General features: G+C 31.8%; 1 protein-coding gene across 22 annotated transcripts in view; it reads right to left on the bottom strand.

The window, feature by feature from the left end:
* Positions 1 to 193: 193 nt before the first annotated feature.
* The window catches only part of Tm1 (tropomyosin 1), a 38,444-nt gene continuing 19,013 nt past the window's right edge, over positions 194 to 19,624 (bottom strand). For 3 of the 22 annotated variants that reach the window (XM_083082299.1, XM_083082287.1, XM_083082304.1), the window contains 8 exons: positions 17,029 to 17,162; positions 14,965 to 15,082; positions 10,332 to 10,402; positions 9,827 to 9,902; positions 9,370 to 9,432; positions 8,337 to 8,406; positions 3,437 to 3,601; positions 2,516 to 3,118 (listed from right to left, as the gene is read on the bottom strand). In XM_083082299.1, coding sequence (XP_082938425.1) covers positions 3,519 to 3,601; positions 8,337 to 8,406; positions 9,370 to 9,432; positions 9,827 to 9,902; positions 10,332 to 10,402; positions 14,965 to 15,082; positions 17,029 to 17,162 — 615 coding nt within the window. In that variant the 3' untranslated portion in view covers positions 2,516 to 3,118; positions 3,437 to 3,518. Of the gene's footprint in view, positions 2,089 to 2,515; positions 3,119 to 3,436; positions 3,602 to 4,672; positions 7,574 to 8,336; positions 8,407 to 9,096; positions 9,160 to 9,369; positions 9,433 to 9,826; positions 9,903 to 10,331; positions 10,403 to 11,204; positions 11,276 to 14,384; positions 14,503 to 14,964; positions 15,083 to 17,028; positions 17,163 to 19,624 lie in introns of those variants that run through there. The other 19 variants (XM_083082295.1, XM_083082282.1, XM_083082303.1 and 16 more) reach the window with 11 other exon arrangements.

Genomic DNA, 19,624 nt, shown 5'->3' with positions numbered 1-19,624 from the left:
TTATTATATTTATTTAATACTGTTTGAACAGACATTGCAAGTTCCATTAATGCTCACTAATATTCGATGTTATCATAAAAGAATCAATTTTCAATTATGTAGCAACTGTATGCGGAATGAATTAATTACTATTACAGCCAATGTCTCATTACTAACGAATGACGAGATTGCAAAATGAGTAAGACATTTAGTATGCAGAGATATAAAATATGCATATTTATTGAAAGTAATATAAATACAATTAAATAATAATAGATATCACATAAGATAGTCAAGATCGCTGCATCAAGTGCATGTTTGAAAGTCTCTGAGCTTGGTCCGTCACAAAATTTCAATCGCCAATCCCGATAATTTGCGTGATCATGCGTGATCGTGAAACTATTTTGAATTAACATGAAAAAGAGTAAGATATAAAATTTTCAGCATTAATACATGTCGAGAGCCGTAATATATCGAACTTATCGATTTCTCAATTCGTTCCTTTCAAGCGTACGTTTCTCGCTATAATATGTAATATTATTCTAGCACATTTTTCGCGTACCGTAATCCAGCCCAGATCGCTTTGCAAACCTTTTCTATATATCATAGAAGCAACTTTATTTATATGCTATAATGAACACTATATCTCGTTCTTGAAACGAGATATTTTTCTTTAGCGGATCAATTGTGATAAATTTATACTTTAACACAATACTGCACGATACAAACATAGAAGCATGACTTGAAAGTATGGATGCGATACATAGTATTCCTTAATATGTAATGGAAAGAAACTTAAGCGTTATATTGACTAATTAGACCGCACTGTCTAATCGTACGGTGGAATGCGCAAATATAAAGAAAATTCATGGTTAAATGAATTGGTGGATTCATGGATGAATGTTAGCGCTGCCTCTGAAATGAAATGGAAATTTTATAAGCAGGAAATTTTCGTACTTATGTATTTTTATATATTGCACTCTAATGTTATTTATTAGTAATAATTCCTTTTTTTATAAATTTGTATTTATACGATAATTATCGGAAGATTTTGTACAGTTTGTTTCAGTTTCCTGCTTATAAATGTGCCTTGAACACATTTGTCGCAGTGACAATGATCTAAGACGTGATATTTAAGGCCCTATGGATTTTCGACATAGATTTAAATCGAGCTTTATCGAGATTTATCGTAGATAAAATCCTTTACGTGAACATTTCATTTTCGTCTCGTATGCGTTTATGTACTTCAGTTATGAAACAGCGCAACTTTCGATACGAGTTTTCAAAAATTATGCAAACTAATTGAACAAAATGAAAATAATTTTCTTATTTCTTAACAATTAATACTATTACAGATATGATGACATGGGCAAATTCAGGGGACTAATATAAATTGCGCATATAAGTTTGGAAATAAAAGATTGTATATATAATCTTGGAAATAATGGATATTAAAAAATAGTCATAAAAAATAAAATAAGATTGCCATGCAGATAGGTATAGGCGCAAATAAATAGATAGAATCAATGTTTAGTAAATTATAGATCATAGAATGGGAATTTCGTGCCAGGATTCGGAAGAAAATATTTTTCTTCTCGGATGCAATAAATATCTTGTATGTATTCATGTCATTTAAACGAGATTGTCTCTTCTGAAAGATAATAAACTTTATAGAAAATTTAAATTTCTACAAAGTTCTGGGGAATGTGAGTTCAAAATAAATGTTTAAAATAAATTCTATTAAAAGTCAGGGAATGTAAAACGCATATAATGTCTTCGACGAATAACTCGATTTGAGACCGTTAAACTCCATCGTCTATCGAATGTCACCCTGCGCGACTAAATGCCGATTATCCCCTCGTCTCTCGAAGGGATATGTGTAGAATTGATTGAACGATACGTGTGGCGAAGGATCCGCGTGCTGGCAGTATCATTTTATCGTGGCGTGAACTATCTTTTCTTTCTTTTATCCTTTTTTTGCTCCGCATGTATGTAATACCTCTGTTGTATGCTCTTAGCTTGCCTGCTAATATCCGGCGAGGTCGGCAAATGTCTGATCCATTTCGTCGGCGATTGCTTTGTATTTACAGCGCTCGTTTACCAGCACGTCTGTAATGAGAAGGGAGGGAATGTGGTATTAGTGGACGGCACGATGGTTAGTCAGGTATACATTTTAATATTTTTAATTGGAAAGAGAAAGAGACAATATAGTATTACAGTTTGTTGTAAAATTGATATTGATGTTTTGGAATTGGTCAACAATATTCATACAACAGCTTAAAATGAAAATAGGAAAAAGGAAAATGAATTATTATATGTTACTATTTTATCCAGAACATATTTAATGAATAACATGGTTCTTTTTACATGATACTTACTTTGCACGCGCGGAGGAAAATTGGATGAAATGTAAGATTTAAATCACTCTATATGGAGACATTTCATTCATAAATTTATATTTTTAGAAATAAATATATCGCTATTTATGCGCTTAAGGAATAGGATATATTTTAAATGTAAAAGAGAAAACAATGTATCAAATTCTGATATCTTTTTTTATTTGTTCTTTTTTTTGGGAATATTCGAAACAAAAATGGCCTTGTACAGCATCGAGAATTTTAAGTCGCGTTATTTATGACGGAGGAATCGAAATATTTTCAAAACTCAATGTTTTATTAATAGTACAGAGATCGGATTGCACTTGTTTTATTTACCACGTGCTTGATTGTTAATGCAGCCTAATATAATTATAACTACGTTAAAAATTATGTTTGTAATTTTGATTTATATACATATAAGCGGTGTTTCGAAATAAATAAATCATCGCGGCCCTATGACTGCTCTACGTTCTCTGAAAACTGAAAGTATAATGGAAATTTGATGTAGATAAATAAAAAAATGAGCATATTTAGAGAACGCGAAACGTATTTATAATAATACATATTGACTTTAATTATTCGATGAAAAGTATGCATCGATGATGTGAGTCGACAGCGATCGAATCGTAGCATTGATGTACAAATAATTCGACAACGGATGCAGGTATTTGGTAAACCGATTTAACCAACCAATTCGGTGAAAGTGAGGTCCAGGTCGTCGCAGATGTATTTGTACTTCTCTTTCTCGTGGACGAGTTCGTCTGCAAGAAAACATAATATCATAAAAATATCTCGCTCATCATATCATTTGATCATTTATATCTTAATTTATCTTAATTAATCTTCATTTTATGATAAAATAAAAAGCGCGCAATTTGGGGTTTTAATCTAATTATTAATATAAATATATCGAATATATTTAATTTTTAAAATCAGCATAAAAAAAGATGAAATCAATATTAGGATGATTTTAGGATCGCGCCCTCTTAAAACATGATGAAAAATCTAGGTGATTTAATTAGAAAGCTGTGGTTATTATTAGCAGCAAGCAAGTTAAAAAGCGTAGATGGGTAACTTACGGAATATGTTAAGTGCAAGGCTAGATTTGTAAGAGAAGTTTTTAATTTTTTTTAAATGTTAGGAAGATAATTAATAGCTGCGTTAGACGCCGTAAAGCTCGAAGAACGCATTATCCAGGCCGTCCCCGACCTCCTTGAATTTCTCCTTTTCGGTCACCATCTCATCTGCAAGCATTTGCAATGTTACAGGTATAGCTGCTACTTAATTATAGTTCATCTAGTAATGCGTGGTATATGGAAAGTGCTATCGAGGAAAGATGTGAAAATTAAAATGTTTAATAATTGTTAAAATATATATATATTGCGTAAATAAGCAAGCACGTGATTAAATGGATCGATCAAGCAGTGAAAATAATTAATTTAAACTTAACTAAATTAAGTACATAATCTATAATAAATTAATAAAAACGATCTATATGTGCGGCTAAAAATTATTCATCAATCTTATCTCAATTATCGCCAAATTCTTTCGATTAGATATCATTTTTTCAATACCTATATGCTTTATTGCTCTCTTAATTCAACTGATGACTTTCTATATATTTGAATTAAACATTCTTTGAACTAAAGTCATTTTTTATTCATTTCCCGAGGATGCAATATCGTGAATATAATCAAATAATTATGCTAATGTATGTCGATAATATATATTTATATTAGCAGATATATCATAATGTGAAAATGTTTTCAGCTTAAATATCGGTGAAATTGCACAGATAATTGAAAAGGCATATCTGCGAAAATAATTGTAATTATGACAGAGATAAAGACAATCGTGAGATTTAATAATATTAATATGTGAAAAATTTATCATGCGTTAAATAGCAAAATCCGATATTAAGCGAATTTACTCACCGTAAATAAGATATACGTACCACACTTTCTTCATTTATCATGCAACTTGTTATAGGGCTGTCTAACAACAAGGCGGCCACACAGTGTTATTGCGTGGGCATGTAGTTATGTCGTTTTGTTAACGCGCGTAGGATTAATATTATATTAGCGCAGGTAAAAAAAAAAAGGTAACACCACAACGAAAAACAAAAATGACACACTCTTTTTTCAAAATTAAAATATATATTATAAACAGTTTTATAATAATATAGTAATATATATATATATATATTTATATATATATATAATATTCATTAATATTACAATGATATTAGTGTTTATTATCGTTTCATTCTCATAATTTTTTTTATTAATATTAAGTAAATTAATAAAAACTAAAACTCTCTTAAACTCAAGTATCTGCATTTCCATAAATTTAGCATTATTCAAAAAGAAAAAAACGGGGCTAACAAAAATCAACGATAGGACATGTGGTTGTCTCGTAGTTGTGCTTTTCGCGATTACCTTCCTGTCTTTTTTTTATAATGCTTGCGCGTGACGTTAACTTGAAGAACAAACGGTCGTGCGGTCTTCGGATGGCCTTTCGATAATGTATACGTGTTATTGTATATTTGTTAGTTCATCGTCATCTTCGCATAAATATAACTATCATTTTTGCGAAATATACAATTTAAAGTCCGGATTTCCGAACAAAATATTATTTAATAGACAACGCGATGTTAATATCACACGTGATCATAATTAAAAGTCACTTAATAATTATAATAATATAATTAATACAATTAATACTAAGTGTATTAGAGCAGAAATATAAATTTGTACAATATAGATCAATGCGATCACAAACGAAATCAAAACGAATAAAGAACTAATTACTAAAATTAAGATTTTGCCTCTTGTGCAAAATGCTTCTTTCATCTCTTTTCTATCGTTTCATATCAATCGTTTTATCGCCAGGCGTCAATTCCGAACGTAATTAAATCTATTCTATTAGATAATTTCGTATTTTCACGATTGTTCAATTATCATGCGAGAGAGAGAGAGAGAGGGAGAGTATAATATACATGCATTTATATACCGAAACGGAAGAGGACGATGCACATCCCTATATCAAAAGGCCATCCAAGAATATATTGCAGGAAAAGTGCTATAAGAATAACCATGACGAGTTACGATATCGAGATCTAGGCAGATACGCGACATAAATATGATTTTTATAAGAAAAAAAAAGATTGGAAGAGAAAAAAATTTCTACTTGGATGTTTAATAGCGAGCGTAAAATAACAGTAATATTAATGATAACTCTCTATCAATTAATAATAATTAGGAACGAATTATATGCCCGAGTGACGAAACTAATATCAGATATTCGACCAATCGGTTATTATTTCCGATCTCTCGTCTACTACATTCGAAACTAAGCACGTTCCCTGCATCGAGGTTTGTCTGGCCGAGGTGGTTAGTATTTATGTAAATATATATATATACAGGCACGATCGGTAAATGTCAGACGGCTCAGCTGGCACGGGAAGCTGCAGTGTGATATAAAAAGTCAGTTGCTTTCCTGTTTGTATCTTAAGCATTGGTCGATTTTTCTTAAGCTCAAAGTTAAATCACTCTACGTACGTGATACACACACGTGTGTATTACTAGGCCATATACATGTAATTCTTGATTATTTTATTCTATAGGAAAAATTGGAATATTGTATTGGTGCTTTAAGTTTCAACTATTTAATCGATATTTATTGCACAATGAAGACAAAGACACACTACGAAGATATATTTTTAAAAAATTGCTGGAGGAATTGGCAGTGAAATTCTCTTAAATGCACGGTTATTGCTCGTTGTCGTCTTTGTTCTCATCGGCGGCAATGAGAAGATAACGCAATGATAAAACTTTAAGGCAAACAGATAAATGAAAGAAACTGACGAGTTTTTACCTTCTCGCACGAGCTGAGCCGCGAAATAAGGAATGTAAGGCAACGGAAAAAAAATGAGCACTGTTTCCCTCCATTATGCAGGAGTTCGCGTTTTTTTTCTTTTTTTTTTTGTATCGAGAGAAGCACGCACAACTTCGATAAAATGTTCGCCTAATTGATGGATAAAAAAATTTTTGTAAAAGTCACACTTCTAAAAGTTTTATTACTTAATAATTATTCTTTTTAGAGAGAAGCTTTTAGATGAGTTGGGCGCGACTTACTATATAATTATGTAATGAGTATAATATATTTTACATATGCATATATAAAATAGATTATACTTAAAAACACATATACATACATTGTTTTTGGCGCATAAAATTGATACGCTCGAGAAAATTGATTTCGAAATCTCTCACATCGGACTTTTCCTCTCTCGATACAAATAATTCAATCCACGTGCGTTTACCTCTTCTTTTTCTCATTCTACTCTTTTCCCTAATCTCTATTCATATATTTTCCTCACGATCAGTAACCGTTTTCTGAACGAATTTTAAATCGCGACGAGCTCGAAGACACCTCATATCGGTCGCAGCCATGCCTCAATTTTTATCGAATTAAAATTTAAAGGCAGACTACAAGCTAATATCTAAAACTAAAATCAGATTTCGATTACAAGTAACTTCATGTTATTTACGAAACCATCCTACCATCTGTCCTTGTCGCATATTATATTTACTCTTCCTCATTCTCCCTCTATCTTTTACATCTTCTTTTTCCACTTTCTGCCATATTCTAATCCTCTCATTTTATACCTTTCTTTTCTGCATCCACACACACGCACACAAAAATCACATACACACACATATACACACGTTCTATTCTTTCGTTTTCTTCCTCTTCCTAATCTTTCATCAGTCTGTGCATCTTGCGTCACGCGCCTATAGATAGGCATAAACGTGACATACACAAACACGTGTGCATATGAACGCACATAATACATACACGTACTGCGGCGGATGGACGTAATGGAGGGTATAAGGCTAGTCTAAAGACTGCATTTTTATCCGTTAATATTAAGGTGTGCACCACACAAAACGCTCGCGCCGTAATGCGCGTGTTTATATCTCATTAACTTCTTCTCGTTGCCGCCGTTATTACTATTCGCTCGCATTTTTTTTTCTCTTTCGTTTCCTCTCTTTTTTTTCTCGTAAGTGTCTCCGCTCTTTCTATAAACGTTCTCGCGTTATGCGCTTTGTCCATCGCGAAAAACATGATCTACATGTTCTGGATGTCATGCAGAGTGGCCTCCATCTCCTCCTGCAGCATTTTGTTTTTCTCTCTCTCGGCCGCGAGGTCGTCTGTAAAGATCACTGGTTAAAGGGAAGTAACACACGGCAAGCCACACGCGAGCGTAATACACTGCGTTTCGGCGGTTAGATGGGTCAATTGCGCAAATAAAACAGCACGTACATACACACATACGTACACACATACAGCGAAAAAAACGGGAATTGCTTTACGATTGTCGAATCGCTATATTCTCTTGTGCATATCAGAATTAGAAAAACTAATCAACATACATTTGATATGTTTGATATTTTGACTTGATGTTTAATTATTTCGATATTTGAGAGCTTTCTGGATATAAAAATTTTCTTTCACTATAATTTATCTTTTTTAAAAAAATTGAATTCGTAAATTAATTCATATATGTAACAGTTAATTTTCAATTCATTATGTCTTTAATTCAGGAATTGCAAATCATTTCAAATATGACATCGATTTTTTAAAAACTTAGCTGCTCGGATAGAAAATATTTCCGATCATTGAATGTCATCCATTAATAAAAACCTTCTTGTTGAATTTGTTTCTCTTTCTCTTTCCTTTTGTTAAAAAAATTCGATTTATATTATAAAATCTAGACTTAAGATATATAAAAAGTATAACATATATATTAATGCATTGTAAAAATCTCATTAAATTTACAGATAAATCATGTATCGAAGAGTATACTGAGAATAATATTGAAACAATGACGATACTAAAACATATTTCTTTGCTAAAAACGTATGAAACAAAATTGAAAAGATTATAACGTGCGTTTCTTTACTATATACGTACCTTCGAGCCTGTCAACCTCCTTCTGGAGTTTCTGCACGGATCTTTCCGCGAACTCGGCACGTGCTTCAGCCTACGCAAATGCAACATGTTTCAGTGTCAATAAGAAAATTACAATTTTTTAATTAAATTTACTCATCGATTTCAAAAAACAAAAAGAAAATCTTTTGACTGCCTCTTGAAATATGCGAAAATATATCATTCTTCTGTTAAATTAACAAGTGCTTTATTTTCTTGAAATCGTTGAGATTATTAACACAACTTAGATTAATATCAATCTTTCACGCCATGCAAGTAAAAGGAATTTCATATCACACACGATTGCAACTCCAAATGGATCTAAAATCGAGGCTTTGAAAGGTTTAGTTGCGATGCACTATATATATTGCACGATTAATATGCTATTAATGTGAACACAGCTTTATTTTTTATCGGCCAATATGGTAATTAAAAAACTTACGATACTATTAATACACTCATGTGCATACCTGTGATGTGATCTATGAAGTGGATTTAACTAAACGTTTATAAAGGCCTCAAGAATTTCGTGTGCTCTTCGTAAAAAATTATATATATATTTTGTACAGTAAAGTATAATACAATTAAAGAGCTACTTTTTTGCACATATTTACCAGAGATATTATTTTTTATTTTCTTTTTCATATATTTTTAATTGGAATTGAAATTACAATATAATCAAAGTCGGTATATATTTTTACATATACATATCAAGTATCTTAATCCTGCTCTTGTACACACTTACCTCTTTCAATTGACTATCCAGAATCTTCACCTGGCCCTCGAACGTCTCCTCTCTCTGCGTTGCCTGTTTTTAATCAAGCACAACAAAAGACAAAACAAACTGTTATTAGTTTACTGCAACGCAAAACGCTTTAGTTATTTTTAAAAAACGGGATCAGATGTAAAACACTATAGAGGCACACGAGTTAATATTTTAGTGGCAAGACCTATGACGCGAGGATGGATCACATGTTATCAAAAGTGCAAAAACAAGACACTCCCAAAGGATGTGTACCTCCTTTAGACGAGTAGTAAGGGTCTTAATTTGGTTCTTGTATTCCTCCTCACGCTGGTTGGCCTATATACAATTACGTAGATATTATTTTCTTTCCGTATAATAATGATTTAACTTTCTCCAGAACATTTGATTACAAGATATTTTAGATCGTGCTTAACGTAAAGTGACGTTTATTAAAATTGATGCCAACACGGTTCAATTATCGGTAATTTCATCGATTTAATTTATGGTCTATGATCGAATTATATACTATAAAGAATGTATCTAATTTACTTTCTATCCATAACATGTATCTAATTACTTTCTAGCCATAACATTATCCGATATTAAATGTGGACTAATTGGAGAAGTCATTTTAATATAAAATGAGAATTAAGGAGCGAATTAAGAATATAACGAAATCATGTTCCGCTCTGATTGTATATCGCGCATAAAATATATATAAATCATTTACCTTTTCCTCTGAGACTTCGAGGGACTTCAAGTTATTGCCGACGACGCGTAATTCTTCTTCAAGCTCTACGATCTTGCTGTAAAGTTAATTAATTGTTTAATATAAATTGATGAATAAGATTTTGAATTTGTGGATCATCGTATAAAAGGAATGAAGAGAGAGCAGAAAATATCGAAACTACATACGAACGTTTCTAATCTTATAATATATAATCCTTTACTTTATTATAATTAAGTAATTTAAGAGAGATAGTAAGTTACAGAATTTATTCTGATAAAAAATAATTATAATTAGATTTTATTGTTATATCGAATTTGATAGCAATAAGAAATTTTGTTTATTTATATAAAAATACTATTGTAAAAGTATTGTTTTATATTGTAAAAGTTTTGTACCGAAACGTTCGACAGTAATTTAAATTTTTGAATAACGTAAAAAGCGAACGATGGCAAGGAAGTCGTGTCGCACATAGAAAAAAAGGGCGCATGCATGTGATTGCACTTACGATTCGGAAAGCTCGGCCTTTTCCTCGGCGCGTTCAAGATCCTGCTCCATCATGTGTAGTTTCCTGGCAACCTGTGATCAACAGCCACACAATGTCATGCGCGAAAGCAAAGGTGAGGTGGGTATAAAATAGTAAAAAAAAATTCAGATGTCAGCATGCAGAGCATAAAATGTTCTCATAAGTATTATTCTCCTGGCTTCTGGAGACTCCTTCCAGCTGTTGAAAGATTAGTACGAGTGCACTGTGCCGCAACATTAAGTCAATGTAAAAATCATATCTGCGCTCATGAGTCCTTTTCACAACAAATTATATTGTATATTAATTAATTAGGTAGTGGAATAAATGATTTTGGATCTAAATATTGCTACGGGTATACCGCAAAAATTTACAATGTTATATGAATTGAAATCCGATATAGTTCTATGTAATTTTTGCTCATTTTCCCCAGATGCAGAAGGTATTCGTAGAGAAAAGCCATTATTACTATCTATTAGAAAAGATTATACTAATATATTATTTATAGAACACATCTGGCACTATTTCTCTTAACAATTAGATTATTTAGTTTTGTAATCCTGGCTTTTTCTACGAAAAGATATTAATTCGTATACAACAATGGCCTTAAAAATACAATGCGATCACAAGAAATAACGTGCAAAAGTATCGTGATCGAGAGGTATTCTCGTCATCGCTGTCGTCGAAAACGTGATGCGGGTTAACGATGTCAAAAGTTACGGGAGCGAATTCAAGTGCGATCGACGAAATGCGAAATGAGAAGAGAGGGGGCGCCTTGGAGAGGAATAAAAAAAATTCGCACACTCAGGACAAAAAGTGTTCCGGGCGAAAGAGATGCCTAATAAAAACGATGCTTACGACTCTCCGGCCTCCGCACGCTCCTCGGCGCGTTCTAGATCGGCCTCAACCATGGCCAATTTACGGGCGACCTGTTGTAAACGATACATACATACACGTATTTCTAATATGTGTTTCCCTTCCTCCTCCTCGGCGACCTCGCCGCCTCTGAAAACTCCGGAGGCGACGAGACGACGAGGCACCGGCGTCTCGTCGTCGTCATAACCGCGATTGGAAGAGTTACGAGTTTAGATTCTCTCTCTTTCTCTCTCTTATACGCTCAAAGTCCGCTGACGAGCTTGCGAAGATCTAAAGTGCGCGTGATAATATTTGCGTTTAACCCACTAGTGTGTAAAGTCATCCCGCGGAAAAGAGAATCAATATTTATTTCACAAGAAGTATCTTTTAAATTCTCATTTAACAATATTTTATAATTTGCGACGAAAAGACTCGAAACAAATTTTACTTATAATTTCATATGTCGAGTAATACGAGAAATATTTGAAGATATCACGTGTACAAGAAATATATCAGAGTACATGCATGTGTATATACAATATAATATTAGAATATGTAACATATTTTTAAAATTTATAAATAGATTCTTGTCTTGAATTTTTCGGCGCGAATTATAGATCATTTAAGCGGACTTTAAATATGTAATATAGATTGAGAAAATTGATATCATATTAATGTAATTACAGAATTTAATATACGCGCACATTGTATGTTTACTTTTATCAGAATTGAAATTAAAACATGTTTCTAATAGCAAGCTATTAGACATCAATTTTCTTAATAGTTTTGAATGTTCGTAAATGAATCACTTCTTCCAATCGAGCCCGCTGTCAAAAACCAAACGATCAGAAATAGCACGTGGTGTCACGTCACGCAAATTGTGTGAGTTCTGATCGATTCGTAAGCGCACATAAAAGAATATCGTCTAATTACGTAGGATAAAAGATCGTCGTAGATACGAAATTTTTTAATAGCTTTCAGTAAAAGTTATATCATAACACATTGTATATTTTTACTGTTCTACGACGATCTTTTATACTCATGCAACACAATTCTCGCACAATCGTGACGCAATTAATCGTAAAATAGCTTTCCCATAAAAATTTGACACGCGAGTTTAATAAATTTATTGCTCGTTTTCTCATTTTTAATTCTTCATTCGGTTGAATAATCGCTCAATGCATCGTTTATTTGAGATTCACATCGATCTGATTTCTTATACTCGGCATTGCAAGCAAATGACTCATACGATATTCGACGAAAGGTAATAATCATGTGATTTTAAAGCGATGAAAAAGATTTCATTCAACTCGAGAAAATTTAAATTAATCGTAATCGCATTCATGGTATTTAACACTGAATTACAATAGAGAAAATCGGAGAAATATTACGCGTAATTTATAATAATTATTCTAGACTGCAAAATTTCCCAATTTCATAACATTCAATCATTTTGCGATAAGATTGCGTCATATTTTTGCGAATACATTGTAAATTGTCTTATACATGTATGTGCAAAAAAAATAGATTTAACGAGGATATCGGCATACACTCGGTTGCTGTTAGAACTTGTCGTCATCTCTGTAAGTTTCTGTAATGGATGGACAGTTAGAACGTTAATTAAGAGGTTAAAATTGGCGATTGAGAGAAGGCAATCTATCTACTGAAATAAATTGGACGATTCATATAACATTGCGATTAGGTCAATTTCTCGCACACCATGATTAGTTTTTGCGTACACTATTAATCAACGAGTTAACAGATCGCATATAACGTCAAAAGATGAAAAAGATAAATTGTGATTGAAGTTACGGTGAATTCAGAAGCCCTGGTAAAAAATTTCAGAATTATAAAATTAAAATGACATTTTTCATAGAAGTAACTAATATTGCAAAAGGAAGAAACGATACCTTCTGTGTTTTAGATTAAATATTTAAATTATACAATTACATTAATTATCAACCACATAAATAATCTGGTCTGGCAAATTCTATATCATGCGAAAAATATCATGACTAAAAAAAATTCAAGGTATATCTACGATATCTTATCCTAACCAGAGATAATACTGTTAATCCCAGTCGGGCAGATAAACAGCAAAGTATATCACCGTAATTTCAACGTTATCGCGACTAACACCTACCATCGCAATTCTCATTATTTGGCGCGTGTTCCGAATTCGTCAATAAAGCGAAATGAGCGTCTTTGGGCGAAAACAGCACCGTATAATATGGACGTGGAGCCGCGATAAGCTCGTGCGGCCTCCCGCCGTTTTATCACAACACAATTGATATTTTTATTAAATAACGAGGCCGGTTTTTCACGGGTGAGCGAACAAACCGAGAGCACGCGATCCAATTTCCACGACAACTTCAATTCCGCTGAAGAAACTATCGAACTATTATAAAACCCATCTACAAACTTCTTCGCGAACTTGGTCGCATGCGACCTCCCCTAATCTAGAAATATTTAGTAACAAGAATATAGCAACAACAGGATTAAATCCTAATTATAAAACTGGCACTTGAGACATCTTGTCTGGCTTTAACCGAACGAAGAAAACACTTGGAAATCACAGATATCTGATTTTCGATTGAATCGCGCTCGAAACACGTGAACACTGCATCAACATCGCATGCGAATATATCACTTTTTTTTCGCTTTTCCTTCACGTGTGACAGATCTCTATAGATCCTCTGTATACTCTGGGACAAAAAGAACGATCTTTAGACACTGCACTGTCGAGCGACAAACACGTACTTTTAAACTTTTGAAAAAAGAAACAACTTTTCACTTTGATTCGCAGCCCAATGCAATCACAGATTGACCTTCACGAATTGCCCTTCATATTTCGAAATTTCACTGTCTCGCATCTTTAACTCTTTTACATTCAACGGAAAATCTTATCGCGATAAGATCGACTCGCATTTTAATAACGCGATCAATCCCTTTTTTTTAACGAACCAACGATTTAACAAACGTGAGACACGTATATCTTCATATTATGTAATTTTTTGCGATAGAGACGCGTACGAACCACGGTGTTTTCGAGCACACAAAGAGAAGACAGAGAGTTACAGGGTTAGGCACTATTTTAATTATCGACTAGGAACCATCATCGTTATGATGATTATCATCACTGCAGCCAACACGCTTGACAGTAGTAGTCGCGGGCACGCGAACCTCATCGTATTTCTTGTCGGCTTCTTCAGCAAGGAATCTGGCCTCCTTCAGCTGATTCTCGAGGGCGTCCATGCGCTCTTCATCCGCCAAGCTGCGATTCTCAAGAATCTTGCGGGCGCTTTAAGGTGGACACATGTCGAACGAAAGAGTTTACGATTAAAAATCAATTACACGAATAGATTAAATTAAAAATTAGACGAGATCGTTGAGATACAGCCGCTCTGCTCAGCTACAACGCTGCGTCTACCTGTGAAACTTTCTGAAAGGAAAGGAAAGAAAACTACCAACCGATCTGGACAATTCTTTATGTTTCTATGAAATTAATAATAAATTGTCAAGTGATCCGAAAATATGAAATATGAGAGGGAGTTATATTTTTATTAATAAATTACTCTATTATTTCTCTTCCATAGAAAAATATTACAAGTAATAAATAAATATTCCTACTTTCGTAAAAAAATTATAAAACGCGAAGTATCTGGTTGGATGCCCTATCGATTGGTAGTTTGCCTTCGACAAGGGAAATAAAGGGCCCTTCGCTCCTTTTCTATTGCTCTTTGTTCGTTGATACGTGACCCACCTCCTCATATTTCTTATCCGCCTCCTCTGCGATCAGTTTAGCCTGTGCTAGCTGCTGCTCCAACAAGGATACTCGGTCGTCCTCCATGTTGGTGCGGTTTTCGAGGGCCTTGCGTATCCTAACGATCGATTGTTTGTCGATTTTTAGAAACAAATCAATCGCGATCGAAAGAATATACGTGAAAGCAATATAAAGATGAATTTCACCATAAAACGCCAATATTTTTTACTTTTTCTTTTTTTGCAACTTTTTTTAAATTTATTTTATTATGTTTGCATATTAATTGAAACAGTAATATTCAAATTAAATTTAATTTAAATTCCACATCTTTCTTTGTGATCTAGTAATCTATTGTATAATAAGTCAAAAAATTAACATACTTGACATTTTGTCTTAGGAACGTGAGATACGTATGTGTGACAAAAAGTGCACACACGTCATTCGTTATCAAACCGATAAGCAAGCCTAGCGTTATTTTAAGCATTTACGTACTTGTAAAGTAATCATGATCGGCGATTAAGCTTTACAGATGCATTCAGTGACTATCTTTAATATTCAGTTTCTTTGTGCGTTCTATAATATGTGATAAAAAATGGAGAAAAATTAAATTAAAGAAATATGTTTCGAATTTTTTGACATGGTATAAATTTAATTGTAATTTTTTAAGCAATAAATAAGCATAAAAGTACAAATATCCAGAAAAGATTCTCTATTGTAGTAAAAATCAAGAAAAATATGCGCCTTATGTAAGAAGTTAAGCAAAATTATCGTCGCGGTAGATATAATACGTTATCACAAAAGTCAGGATGTGGTATTTAAAATCCGCAAAATCTCATATTTTAAAGATGCAAAAGAAAGAAAATATCGTTAAACTTCTTTTTATCTAACATTATTTTTTTAATTATATATAATGCAATAATTGACGTAAGATTATCTATATTCTATTGCGTATTCTTATTCCTGTAATAATTAAACGTCTACTCTTGCATATATATTATGAAAACAATAGGACGGAATTAATATAATGATTGTATTCTTCGAATTTTTGCATTTTTCATAATTATATATGTGTAACTGAATATTAAAAAAATTGCTATTTGAATCTATATTTGGCAAGTTATTAGTCATAATCAATTATGTTACATCGCGGTTCTATAATTAAATCAAAGAATAAATGAATCAAGAGATTTCCATTCTTTTAGATCAATACGATTCTTTCAATACGATACAAAATTAATTCTCGATATTATGCGAAATATTTTTTATAAATAAAAAAATAACGCATACTCACATATGCTCAGAATTAATGTACTTTCATATTAATATTTGTATAAAATATATATAACGAATTTATATAGCAAAAGTGGTATAAATTATTTATACATTGTAACTTTTGAGAGAAAGAAGTACATCTTTTTATATTTTTTAATATTGCAAATTTTAAAAGAATTTTGGAAGAAATATTTTCATGTTTCAATTTACAAAGATATAACATATATGTAATAATATTACATATAATAAAAAAAAGACTTTAACACAATAATATTTTAATTCTGTAAAATAATAAAATTAAATTAAAATAGAAAAAATACTGATTTATACCACTTTTGTGTTTTTTTCATTTGTAATTCTTTTTTTATTACAATAATTCGTAACACATAAAAATGATTAAGAGCAAATTATAATAAATCTTGTTTCTCGTAAATGTTCGCATCAATAATTTTCGATTATCGAACAACAATTATCACCGATCAAAAATCAATTTCAAAAAATTTGATTAATTTCTAATTTAATCATACAATATGTAATTTCTATGTCACTCTTAATCATTTTTTGAAAAAATAAGAGCATCTGACAATGAACAATTATTTTCTATCAATTTAAAGTAGATATGTATTTTCATTGTTATAAATTGTGTTGATTAAACACACTTATTGAAATATCGTTACGTTTTATTTTTATTTTTAATTTATTAATAATATAATTGTTCATTGTAGATAATATATAGAATGACCATTTGAACAAAAATGCTCGCAATATTTTTGTATGATAGCGGATATTTACCGTTCGCTTTCATCGGCAGCCTGCGACGCCTCCGCCAATTTGGCAGTGGCAGTGGCAAGACGCTCCTCGGATCTCTCGAGGTCCTCCTCCAGCAGCTGAATGCGGCGATTCAAGGCTGCGACTTCAGATTCAGCCTGTAACACGGCAAAAAATCCATTCCGCATAAAATAAGAGAAATTTATAATTCGTATCTTATACGTATACAAAAGATGTATAGAAAAAGAAATTGATTTCAATATTTCATGTGCATGATATTAAAATCGTTGACTCGTTACTCGATAATATATGCAATATATAATAAAATATCCATAGATTATTAAATAAATATATAACATAATTTTTCAATATATAAAAAATATAAATCCTAAATCGAGATACGATCGACATAGTTTAACGAATTTATATGAAGGAATGTAAGATAAAAGGCTAATCCTTATTCTCCGTGATCTACCAGCACGACATCGCAATTAGGCGTGTATCGATGTCGGATTAGGAACGATCTGAATCCACTCTAATGCCATAACATGCGAGAAAGCGTGATCAAAGCTTGTCGCAACAAAGCGCTCAACGGTTCTGGAGATTGTAGGGATCTCTACGTGAATATCAATGACCTTGCGTGCTGCATTAAGAGTTGATTCCAACGGATTATCGTCGCGTATATCATCGATTTCGATAGAAATAAATGTTGCTTCGTCATTTAAATAATGAAATATTTCGGAGTTCTATCCGAAATAAATGCTTTTATATCTCAGATTAAGGTATACATTTTTTTATATAAACAAACATAAAATGTTTGCGGAAAATATATAAGATTACATCGAATCGATTAAAAAATTTTTGACAGCGTTTACTCTCAATATAACATAATTAAAGATTAAATAACTTTTTATCGCAACTGAACACTAGTTCAAATATGTTATTGTTCATCATAAATAGATATGTAATAATTATTAATTGCTGATTATATTAGTTGATTTTACATTTTCAATCATTACACATCTGTGTGCCAAAAATTAATATATATTTATGAAAATGTTAGATTTCTTATAGATCTGAAAAATTAATTTTAATTATAATTATTTCCAGAAAAACTAATCTGTAATTTATTGGCAGAATTGTATGAGATTAAGCGAAGCATATCATTTTCACGGATGTAAATTACTTAACGGTCGATTACTCGTGTACACAATTCGAGCCCTTGTCCTCGTTAGCTGCACCTGTTTACGATTGTGCGTTCGGTAAATGGCCCTAATTCATCCTGCAGGGAATACACGTCCGTTTACAACATTATTTTATTAGGCATGAACTTTGTATTCATGGAATTTGGCGCACCTATATATGTTTTACGAGGATGATGTCAGCGAGTTGAGATAATAATGATTATAAAAGTTAAATGTAATCGTTAAATGTAATGTTTACCAGTTAAATCTAATCGTGATATTACAACTCGCGTTTTATATTACTATAAATAGAGTGATTACTATAAATAGATTTTTAATTTTTTCTATTAAATAAAACAAAAATAGTCCTGCCAATAAAAGATATTTGCATTATACATAAATAGAATTACAATATAAAAATTATATTTTTGTGTTTTATTTTATAATTTTTTATTATCTATCTAAATTTTTATTTTTATTATGAAGTGATTATTTTATGAAATATCACGTAACATATTTATATAAAATATTTAATATAAATATATATTAAATATATATAATTATAAAATATTTATATATACGTAAAATATTTATTCAATAATATTTTTGACGATTATTTCGCTCGTTATCATTGAACTTGAACTCAATTAATACAAGTTCAACATATAGTTCAATTGTATGTATCAAATCTGACCAGCAACGTTCTCACCATAATATTCTATACTCGATCGTGCGTACACGCAACGTTGCCCACGCTTTTGTATAGCGTTTCTTTATCGATGCGACGCGAATTTTGTATTCGGAGGAAACCGACACGCCCATTCGCACTTGTAACGAACGGACAGGTCATCACATCGGTGATACTCGCGGCAATGTTGGTAAGTATGCCAAACTTCCGCCTCGTCCGACCCTTTCTCGTGAACTTTTACGTAGCAATCTATTTAATTCGATCGATGTAGATCGGTAATAATTTAGTGATTCAAAATATATTTTTATCAGATCTTGAAAAGATCGATTCATAACATTAATACTTCAACGATACAGAGCAATGTTTATAAGAAAATGATGAAAAAGAAGACAAACTCTATATCAATATGAATTATTAACTCACTTAAACAAATTTATTAAAATATACAATCTATAAAAAAGCCATACTCTTTTAATTTTTCTTTAAAAAGTGATTTATCTAAAATCCTTTTCAATAACTAAACATTTTTAAGCGTACTTATCGAACTTAAATAAATAAATATATATAAAATAATATTTTATATATATAAATCTATATAAAATAAAAATTTCATTACAATTATTTGATATCTATTTTTTAACGTATATGTGTCATGAAAATAATCTCCCGAATTTTCAAGAGAACCAATGTTACAATATTTTGTAATGTTCGCATGTGAGACACACACACAACCATAACAATAAGCGTA

Source organism: Camponotus vicinus, unplaced genomic scaffold, assembly GCF_025532165.1.
Source record: "Camponotus vicinus isolate PSW18456_S1 unplaced genomic scaffold, iyCamVici1.0 SCAF_11, whole genome shotgun sequence".
NCBI lineage: Eukaryota > Metazoa > Arthropoda > Insecta > Hymenoptera > Formicidae > Camponotus > Camponotus vicinus.
Note: the sequence above shows the minus strand (reverse complement) of the source record. Positions and strands in the feature narration are given on the sequence as shown.